The following is a 10,722-nucleotide window of genomic DNA, read 5'->3' as shown; positions in this document are numbered from 1 at the left end:
AGAAAAAATAAAAAATTCTGACATGAAATGTGTTGAAAACGTAGTGGAGTTAAAGTGATTGTAATTAATCCCAAATGTCTGAGTTCAAGGCAAATCTGGTTAGTAATGTGAATGATTAGTTCTCATGCTGCTAAAACTGTTCTTTACTATTTGTTTTTACATCTTCAAATAATTTAAATTTATTTAATTATAAACTTTCCAAAAAACGCACACAGAGCTCCTCTCTACCCATAATTAAAGGGGTTTCTACTCTAGTAGTCACAACAACAAACTTCTCTTTTCCTCAGCGTTTCTCCATTTCCTCATGTCAAACTGGAACACCCGCTTCTAATTCATGGCATCCTGTAATTGGACATCAGCCTCACTGCCTCACTGCCTTGCTGGCAGGTGCAAATTTAAAAAGATTCTAATGTTGTGACTACGTGAAGAAAACTAAAGCAAATTTTCCATTTTAACGTGATAACTGATGTATGAAAGTAATTTATACAAACAGAGTAGTGAAGTGATGAGCCAGTCGGAGACGAGGGGGGGGGCGGGTCTTGGGATATTCATGCTTCCCCAACACATGACCACATAATGAAAATCTAAGACGTCGGCATACGCAGAGTGTCGTTTATCGTTTGCCGTAAGTAAAAGTGAAAAGTAATCATTTCTCTCAGTCGTCAAGCCTCCAGAGCTCGGTGGATAATCTAATCTGCGACAGGCGATATCGAACAAACCTGTTTCCCTCCGGCAAACGCCTTCTGGCAGACACTGACCAGCCGCCAGTACTCCGGTACTCCAGTACTCGCTCAGCAGGGAGTTCCCACTCGAACTGGGAAAGACTTGAAATTCTTGTTGGAGCTAAAATGTCGGACTATGCTGTGATGATCCAAACACTTGAATGTAACGAGAGTAAGGTTGAAATAATTTATTTGAATATATGTGGCACTATTGCTGTTTCAAAGTGGGAAATCCCCAGTGTCCCCAGAGTGTCGGTTCTTTACTTGAAGTCGGGGATTTCCCGCTTTTCAGTTACTCTGAATTAAAAAAATAAAATGCTGAAATTCAGTATTTCCTTGAAACAGAAATCAAACCTCAGAATAACTTTAGCACACGCTGCATCTCAAACCGACGCAGGATCAATTCTGTCTCATTATTCATCTCGATGAGACCAAACAGTGGCTGTTTGAACCCAGAACTAACTGGTCACTCTGCTTTTCTCTCACGTAACAAACCCGGGCGGGCGGTCAGTTAGCGAGGAAGCTGTAGCTGCCACTGGCCACGTTTGGACCGTTACCATGGCGACGCTTTTTTTTTTTTTTTTTTTTTTTTTTCCCCCAGTACATTTTTGCCCGTAAATACATCTTTGTTATTTCACAGTGTCTGCTCGTCTCTTTGAGGTTATCTGACCTCGTTCCTTTTGTTTGGTTTCGTGAAATTTCTTAATGTTTGATACATTTTCTACCTCTTCAGGTTTTACCACTGTATGAACGCTAAACGGCCCATTTTAAGCTTCTATCTTACTTTTTTTATTATTATTTTTTTTTAAATTGAGTGTCTATTAACATGTATAATTATGTAGCTGTGTTTTCCCAGCAGGTGTTTTTAAATAGATCTTCTTCTTTTTTCTTTTTTTTTTTTTTAAATAAGCTATTTATATTCTTTTTAAAGAAAAATGAAATATGTTAACTGCGTAAAGGCAAGTCGAGGAATGTCTCACTGCGTAGGACTGGCCTCTATGTGAATATAAATATTTATCAGAAAAAAACAACTACGTAGAATTGAATGTTTCTAGAAGCTCTTGTTAAGGTACGGGAGAGGGATTTCAGCACCGCCGTGGCAGACGATGAACCGAGGTCATTTACATTTCAGAGGTTTATGGAAGGTGCCACACGATGGGATCAAGACGTCACCCCTTGTTACTGCCAACTGTTACGGCTGCCAGCACTTATGAAATTACCGGGACGGCCTTTTGGATGGAGCTCAGTTGGAACGCTTGGCAGCGTTTGTCATGTGTGTATTTTTTTTGTTTGTTCCCGTACCGTTATTGATCGGAAAATTGAGTTTATCGACAATCTTCATATTTATTGATTTTACAGCCAAGCTTATTCTAGCCAAGCCAGTGTTTTCCGCTTCGTTCCAGGAGAAGGAAAGGAAAATATATTGGGGGGTGAATATCTAAGAATACTCGAAACTACTATGTTTTTAAGAGTCACACAACCTGGCAGGTAGAATGGATCCTCCAATAGGGACGGTGTAGTAGGACCTCATCGTCGACCTTCTCATAACTTAATAATCTACCAGACGTGTCACAGCTTTAATATGTGACCGTGAACATTCAGTTCATCGTCATGCCGACGTTACTAATTGAATTAACCAATTTTCACTGAGCCGTTAACTTTCCACCGACTGTCTTCATGCTGGATAGAAGTGTGTGTGGGGGGGGGGAATTATAATTTGTTGCCATGGTGATTAAAAAATAGATAAATCATGCCAATACTGTAACAGAGATGCTGTTTGGTTACAGTTAGATCCCGTTTACGTGACGTTTCAAGTGAAAATGCTTAATTTTTTGTCCGTTTACACTGAAACGGTAGAGAAGCTGAACACGATGTAGTGTGCATGCCAGGCCACAAGTCGGCGCTGTTGGTTGTTTATTTAATAAAACCACACACACACATCAACATTAACGAAGGGAAACCATGGACATTCGTATGGCCAGGCGGGGGAATTGGTGTTACAGGTGATTCTCGACCATATATAAAATACTGTTGTTGTGTAAACGGACACCCAAAGCGCAATGAAAGTTTTGCGTTTTTACTTGAAAGCGTCGGGTAAACTAGTAAACGCGGCCTTAGCCAATAAAACTATTGGAATAAATCCAGAAAAGTGCTCCTGCCATATTTAGCACAACCACAAGAGGGCACTGTAAATCTCACCTCTTGGCTTGTTTAGAAAACCTATTAAAGAGATAAAATTTCACAGGGTTTGTTTTTTTTTTGTTTGTGTTTGTTTTGTTTTTTTAATCCACCTCTCGCTGTTTCTAGTCATCGTGCTGAATAAATATGTTGTGGGAATCTTTCAGCCAAGAGTAGAAAACCCTCCTCTTTGATTTAATGAGGCTTTTTTTTTTTTTTTTTTTTTTGTCGTGCAGCTTTTGTGTTGAATCTTTAAGTTACAACTCCTTTCTTTTATTACTTTGTGTTTTTTTTAAAAATGTTGCCTTTCAACTTTATAATTTCAAGATGCTTCTTTTTCTTCGGTCTTATTTTTGTGGTTGTTTTTATTGTATTGTTTTGTTTTTATTTGCTCCATTATGAGTTCTATGTTTGTACTTTCATTGTCTTCACCGGGTCACGCGAGGTGGAAAAAGTCTGACAGTAAAAGTCAATATTAACCTCCGCTGGGGTTGGTTTTTTTTTTTTTTTTTTAAAGAACCTTTTAGCACCTGTTCTCAATAAATCTCTCTGAAATGTCTTGTTGACTGAAATTACTCCTGACTTTTTGTGTGTCCAGGAAGTTTTTTTGTTTTTTTTCTTTCTAAAGTGCATTAACAAGGAAGTGCACTTAATGTTGAGCTGGAGTTTCAAAGAAATAACACTCCTGATCATGATGTTCCACATATAAACAGTCTCTTTTGTTGTTGAGTATTGGCTTCTTTCTTCTTTTTTTTTTTTTTTAACCAGAAGATGGTGATTCATAATGACAAGTGAGAAACATCAGGCTTGGGCTTTAGTCTCTTTTTGTGATATAAAACAGACACAGAGAGTTTAAAAACAAAAAAGACCTGAATGTCGAATTTCCTTGGTGAGAAAAGCCGGCGCGTGTGGAGAATTGATCAATTTCCTTATTTAAAAAAAAGGATCTAAACCTGTTTTTCTGTTTTCTGTGCCAATGGCAGCTATAGACGAGCAGCTTCACAGTCACTTCTCCTCACCGCTCATCAGTCACCAGCAAGCTGTTGTAGTAGTGCTACCTGTACACACACACACACACACACACACACACTGAAGTAGCGTGGCATCGATATGTAGCTCGGTCATGCTTTTTGTACTCGCCTCCTCACCTTCTTGTTCAATAAATGAAAACAGTGAAACAAGCGGCTGACGTGTTTATTGTTTCAGAACGGCGAGAAATGCAGCAGTCGGACCACAGTCTCAAGTATTTCACCATTTCTTGCTTAAAATGTGTGAATTGGATAAATTGCTGTTAAAAACAAACAAACTTTGCACTGTTCAACATGTGTTTTATGATTTTCATCAAAGTAGATTCATTCAGAATCGACGAGTTCTGGTTAGTAGATAAACATTTGTTGCTTCTTTTTTGTTGGAGTCTTCATGTAAACAAAACACAACATTTCCACGACCCAAAATCTTTTTTTTTTTTATATATATATATTGAAGCTTTCTGATTGGTGTTGTAGGTGGAGCTTGTTTTGTAGCTTTAGCATTTGTGATTTAAAAAAAGTGTGTGTGTGTGTGGGGGGGTGTTTTAGTTTTTGGCAACGGTGTTTCAGTTTTTGCATTTATATTGTAGTTTTTTTGGTATTTATGGCACAGTTTTTGGTATTTATTTTGTAGTTTTTGATATTCATGTCGTCTTTGGATTGATATTGTATTTTTTTTATATTTAAGTAGCAGTTTTTGCATTTATATTGTAGTTTTTTTGTATTTATGGCACCGTTTTTGGTATTTATGGTGTAGTTTTTGATATTCATCTTGTAGTTTTAGGAATTATATTGTAGTTTTTGGTATTCATAATGCAGTTTTGTCATATTCATGTTCTAGTTTTTGGATTTATGCTGTAGTTTTTGCATTTATATGGTAGTTTTTTGCATCTATATTATAGTTTTTGGTATTTATGTTGAAGTTCTTGCTTTTGTGTTACATTTTTTGCCTTTACTTGTAGTTGTGGCATTTATATTGTAGTATTTTTGCATTTATGGCACAGTTTGATATTCATGTTGTCGTCTTTGGATTGATATTGTAGTTTTTTTATATTTAAGTAGCAGTTTCTGGCATTGATGTTATATATATATATATAATCTAGGAAGACTTCAGGTGCTGTTCTTCATGTTTAAACACTCCGCCCCCCACACACCTGATTCAAATCAAGTGAGCAAGAACAGAGAGGCATGAAGGGAAAACTGCTGGAGGATGAGGTGATTTTTTTTTCTAAATACTGCATTTTCTTTAATCCAACTTCTGAAATGTTCTTAACTTTTTTGCGTTCTGACTGAAATCTGCAGCTTTGTGTAACATCAGAGCTTCTTGACATTTTTCAGCTGGAGATCGTGTTTTCAATGTTATGGTGTCGACGTACAGGATTATTTAAAAATTACAATATTTTACCCTGTGAGAGCTGAAGAATTCTAGTTAATTAGTCGTGTGTGTGTGTGTGTGTGTGTGTGTGTGTGTGTGTGTGTGTGTGTGTGTGTGTGTGTGTGTGTGTGTGTGTGTGTGTGTGTGTGTGTGTGTTTGTGTGTGTGTGTGTGTGTGTGTGTGTGTGTGTGTGCGCACACACACACCCACCCTTCCCTTTTCCTTAATGTCAGCTGGTATTGAATTGGGGCTCTGGTGCCAGAACAGAACAAAAAATTCTAAGATGATAAAAGATATGAATTAATGTTTTTAGAAATGACATTTCTCTGTTTTCAGAATCCTCCAGTCATGCTAATCAGATTGTGAATAAGTTTTACTGCTATCTTCTTGCCACTGACATAATTTGACGTGTATATTTCTCATAATCCAAGACCATGATCATGATATTTGTAAAGTTTCAATAACAGTACCAGAAAGCAGAAACAATAGAACGACGAGCAATCAGGTTTGTCCCCAGGACTTCCTCAGAACCTTCCAAAGAATCTCCAGCAGGTCACATATGTGTAACATGAACTTCTCAGTCAAACATGTCAGTACGATAAAGAGAAACTACTAGATATTGAAAGATGAAGTTATGGAGGAAACAGTCACTTATTGTGGTTGTTTTGTGATCATTCTCCAGCAGTGGAACCAAAATAAAGACGCAACTTGATTCCAGAAAACACATTATTTTTTGTTATTTTCAAGATGTTTACAGAAACGTTGGTTAATTCATCATCTGATTCAGCATTTTTCTGTAATTCTGTGTATATGATTTGATGAAATCAGCAAAAAACTACAAATACAAGCAGGCACAGTGTACTACAATATGTGGAAAATAATGATTTATGTGTTCTTTTTTATTTCAGTCTTAAAGTAAACCCCCTTAAAGTCCATTTCCTCAAAATTAACCCGTGTAGGAAAGAAATATGAATATACTTATAAACAACTGTTGCAAATAGTGACTTTGAATACATGCAGAAAGAAAACACGCCGAGTTAATGGGATGATCTTTAATGCATTTGGCATGAAATCAGCAGACTCCATTGAAATACAAGAGGCTTACATGTAGGTCATTCTGAATATGACAACATAGATTATAGGCGTGGATGGGGAGGGAATTTGATTTGCATCGTTTCGAGTCGTTGCAACGGGTGATCGGACCTTTCAAATCAAATCAAACTTTATTTTGTTGAGAGAGCACTTTTCATACAAAGAAAAATAGCAACACAAAGTGCTGTGGTCTCAGTGTCATTCTCAAGGTCCCGTTGATCAACAATGTGAGACTGAATCAGACTTTAGAATTAAAATGGGGCATCGTTTTCGTGTTTAAGGTGACGTTTCCTTGTATTCCAGTTTTTTGTCATCAGTAAGAGTCGGTTGTCCACTCTTCCTCCTCGTCTGTAAACAAAGAGAACACAACATTCATAAAAACAGAAGAAAATAAAAAATTCATCTTTGAATTGTTGCACCGGTTTCCCATTTACCTTCTGCTAAACTCCTCCGGCCCATGAGTCCAACAAACATTTCTCCTTTATTTCCTGATACAAAGAGAAAAAAGATCTTTTTACGAGGGGCAACAAAAAAAAAAAAAAAGAACTGGCATCATAAAGAGCAAAGAGCAGCAGCCAGACAATAAAATCTTCATAAAGTTGTGATGAAACTCACTTTTCCTTCCCAGTCTCACAGGCAGAGACGCACCTGCAAGACAGAAGTCGCTGTCAAACTACAAACCCAGCGGAGTTTCCGTGGCATCGTGACTCATATTTTGGAGCGTGACATGCTTCAAAAGAATCTATTCAGTTCCGCCCCCTCGCATTAAGTACAACGGTGTTTATGTGCTTGTTTACCTGAGCTTCTCCCCATCAGGCCGTGGAACTGTTGCGCCTTGGACCGCTTGATGAGGTCTGCCAGGCGGATGCTGAGTCCTCTCTCCAGCGGGTAACCCTGAACACAACACACACACACACACACACATAAACGAGGGATGTGATTGTGTTAGTGGGCTGCAGGATGGAGTGCGGCGGGTTATCCTTCATGTAAACGAGCTGTCAGGTGATGAAACTGAACAGCACTTAACCAGCTGCTCGGGGTTGTGGTGGGCTGCCAGAAATCAGCAAGAATTACAGCAAATTATAGGCTCAAAATGACACAGTTCCCTTGTATACCGGGAGACAGAATATTAAAAACTAAAAGCCATTTACTTTGATATGTCCCCTTGTTATCCCTTTAATCTGAATATTCAACAATTTAAAACCTAGAAAATCCTTTTAAAGCGTCTTGATGTTACCCAGATAAGACATTCCTTAATAAATGTAATTATAAATCACTTTTGCATCACCCAGAAACCAAAGAAGACAGATTAATTAGTGTCTGATTTCGATTATTTTTTAAGGGATTTCGAAGAAGTTCATCTGAGATTCACTATTTCGCTCGAAGGGAGTAAAAGATGCTTCACACTCCTCGATCTGAGCTGTCCAGGCATGTCAGGCCCACTGCAAGAATGCCACGTCTTTTACTCGTTTGTGTGGAGAATTAAACCAAATCTCTGATACACGCAAACTTTTTTCGCCCCCAGATGACGCAGTTCATGTTCGTGCGAACTGACATCGCTTTGCGCAGGTTCAGACGTCAAGTTTTAGCACGTGCAGCTCTTTTAAACACGACACGACCTCATTTATAAACTGTTTGGCTAAAATAAAGTATTTATACAACTGTCCACACACAATAAGTCTGTATGCTTTCTATCCTCAAGAATATTTAAGTTTTCTGATCATTTTTGTCGTTCAATTGTTCATCTTGGCCACGATTATATATATATATATTATAATATATATTAATAATACATTTTTTGAATTATAAAATAGCATTTTAAATGGAGGAAATTTTCATCTTGATTCACCTTAACACTTCCTTGCTGCTGTTTTCCTTTATACTATGTCTTATCTTTATTTATTTTATAATTAGTGGCCTATTTATCTGTGCATACTCTGTTCCTTCTCTTTATTTTCTTTTAGTTAATTATAAGTTGGGTGGACCAGCAACGTAAGCTTTTCATTGTGCAGTGTAAATGTCTATATTTCTGCACATAATAAATATATTGAATCGTGAAAATCTCACACTTACAAATAAATGCCATGGTATACATGCCCTGTATACAACATAAACATTTGTGTGAAAAAGAAAACTTCAATTCAACGTGAAATTTAGTTTTGACATGTATACATATTTTCTTTCCATGACTAGAAAAAAAAAATATTCTATATAAATTGTAATAATTTCAATTTATATGGTACATTTTTTTCAGAATGTATATTTATAGCCACAGACAACATTTATACATTTGAACATTTTTATGATCGCGCGCAAATCAAATTGTACTTATTGCATTAATCCAGTAATTGACTGGGTGTCGCTCTCCGAGGTGCTGAAATGTTAAACCCATCAAAGAAACAACAAAGTTTTCACAATAAACCCTGGAGAAATGCTGGATACAAGACAATTAAACTTATTATTACACCCTCCATCTTTGCAAGTAATTGCAAGCTGGTTAGTTTCCCCCTCCTTCGTCTTCACCTGCCAGTTGTCCACCGTCCAGACGTCTCCGTTCTCCTGGTCGCCTGCCAGCGGACTCCCCAGCGCGCCGAACACCTGCACGAACACCACCGCGAACAGCACAGCTGCAAACTTCACTGCCTCCATCGTGCAAATAATAATTTAAAAAAAAAAAAAACAGGAAAAAAAACCACCAAAAACAAACAAAAAAAAAGCTGACTGCAGATCGTCAAGATAGACTCCCGTGATCCGGACGCATGCAGGATCAGTTGATTTCACTCTCCACCGTTAAAGAAAAGGACTTTCCTGCACTTGGAGAGAGGGTCTCTGTTCCCTCTTATAAAGCCCCTCTGATGGCTCCTCCCCTCTTCCTCCAGCTATCCTGAAGGCCACAGCTTCTTTTTTTTTTTTTGTTTGTTTGTTTTCAACGTCTGACTCATGTGCTGAGACAATGAGCAAAAACTTCACCTTGTGTAAAGTCAAAAGACCAATCTGCGGAGGACGGATGTGTTGCTTGGTTTCCTTTTTAGTTTGACGACACCGCATGGTGGAAACGTTTGGTTTGTCCACAGCTGACACTTTGAGGAAAAGCCTGGATTTTTCTAATGCTGGCGGGGGGGGGGGGGGATAAAAAAAAAAAAAAAACAACAACTTGTCATTCTGATTTGTGCCTGTTTTGATGTTCAGCCTGCAAATTGAAGACATACACTGTATGTCATAGAGTATCTTCCCCCTGACCTGAGCGGGCGGCCATGTTTTGCGTCATCTTTATGGCTTTGTGTCACCTCCTGCAAGCGCAATTAGATTTTCAGTGGCCGTGATGAATTCACACTCTGCCTGTGTGACTCTCTGAATGTGGGCGGTGCAGTAGCATGATGACTTTATACTTTAAATAATCACTGCAGCAACAGCTTTTGTCAAGAACTCTGAATCAGTCCGAGGACACAAACAAGAAACTAGGTTAACAAACTTTTGGGGATCCGCGACTGGACGTAAACAGCTCATTTTGGGAGAGGAAATTGCGTCAGGCAAAGTAAAAGCGCTGCAGTATTCCTCTTGTAACTTGATTAAAAGTTGTGCTTAAGTGCGGTGAAATAGAAATAAAGCGGTATAGAAAATGGATTTTATTCGGTTTCCTTCTTTCATTCTTTGAAGTCACAGAACAAATCCTTTGAAGTAGTTTCAAATTAAACGTCAGATTTTTTTTTCTCCCCTCATCAGTCCTATAAACCAGGGGTGTCAAACTCTGGCCGGATAGATAAAATAGTTCCATGATAACATTTAAATTTTAACTTTAAAAATCTGTTTTTCCTCAATGTTTCACAATTGGTATCGAAAATTACTGCAACCCCAACATGAAGCCAATTTTAAAGACACTGTGTGGTGCAAAAGTTTCTGAAATACTCCCCCCAAAAAATTCTATAACTTTTAACAGCCTTTTGCCAGTTTTCACAAAATCACCATCAGAGACAAAAAAAATTTTTTTTTGCATTTTTGTCAGTTTGCGTGGGAATTTGTTGGGCCAGATTGGGGCCTCTTGTGTGCCGGTTTTGGGCCACGGGCCTTATGTTTGACACCCCTGCCTTAAAGTCAGGGTGAGCTGGTGTGGCTTAGAACTCTTGCTAATTATTAATTAATTAATTAAATGCTTGTGTAAATTCTTTTGTTTTGGTTGAAGTCAATCCTTCAGCTGTATTTTCTCTTCGTGGATCTATATCATTGCCGGGAATTTCAATCTGGGTTCTGCCTCGCCTGCTGTCTCTCCATCTCGCCATCATCTGTCTTTGCCAATAACTGCTGAAACCATGATGAACAATATAACATG

General features: G+C 38.1%; 1 protein-coding gene across 1 annotated transcript; it reads right to left on the bottom strand.

Moving 5' to 3' along the window:
* Positions 1 to 6,018: 6,018 nt before the first annotated feature.
* On the bottom strand, positions 6,019 to 9,387 carry LOC308124924 (uncharacterized protein). The gene is made up of 5 exons (XM_080488318.1): positions 8,919 to 9,387; positions 7,193 to 7,289; positions 7,011 to 7,043; positions 6,830 to 6,883; positions 6,019 to 6,743 (listed from the first exon to the last, which is right to left on the bottom strand). Exons 1-5 carry the CDS (start codon positions 9,042 to 9,044, stop codon positions 6,709 to 6,711), a joined length of 345 nt encoding a protein of 114 aa, XP_080344444.1. The 5' UTR covers positions 9,045 to 9,387; the 3' UTR covers positions 6,019 to 6,708.
* Between the last annotated feature and the right edge of the window lie 1,335 nt (positions 9,388 to 10,722).

This window comes from Lipophrys pholis (genome assembly GCF_963383615.2).
Source record: "Lipophrys pholis genome assembly, chromosome: 19".
NCBI classification, from domain to species: Eukaryota; Metazoa; Chordata; class Actinopteri; order Blenniiformes; family Blenniidae; genus Lipophrys; species Lipophrys pholis.
Note: the sequence above shows the minus strand (reverse complement) of the source record. Positions and strands in the feature narration are given on the sequence as shown.

Bases quoted from the DNA above. Each gene is read 5' to 3' on its own strand.
- LOC308124924 (XM_080488318.1), bottom strand. From the start codon at position 9,044: ATGGAGGCAGTGAAGTTTGCAGCTGTGCTGTTCGCGGTGGTGTTCGTG. The intron at 7,290-8,918 runs GTGAAGACGAAG...TGTTGTGTTCAG, and splicing joins GGACGGTGGACAACTGGCAG to GGTTACCCGCTGGAGAGAGG. The intron at 6,744-6,829 runs GTAAATGGGAAA...CTTTGTTTACAG, and splicing joins CCGGAGGAGTTTAGCAGAAG to ACGAGGAGGAAGAGTGGACA.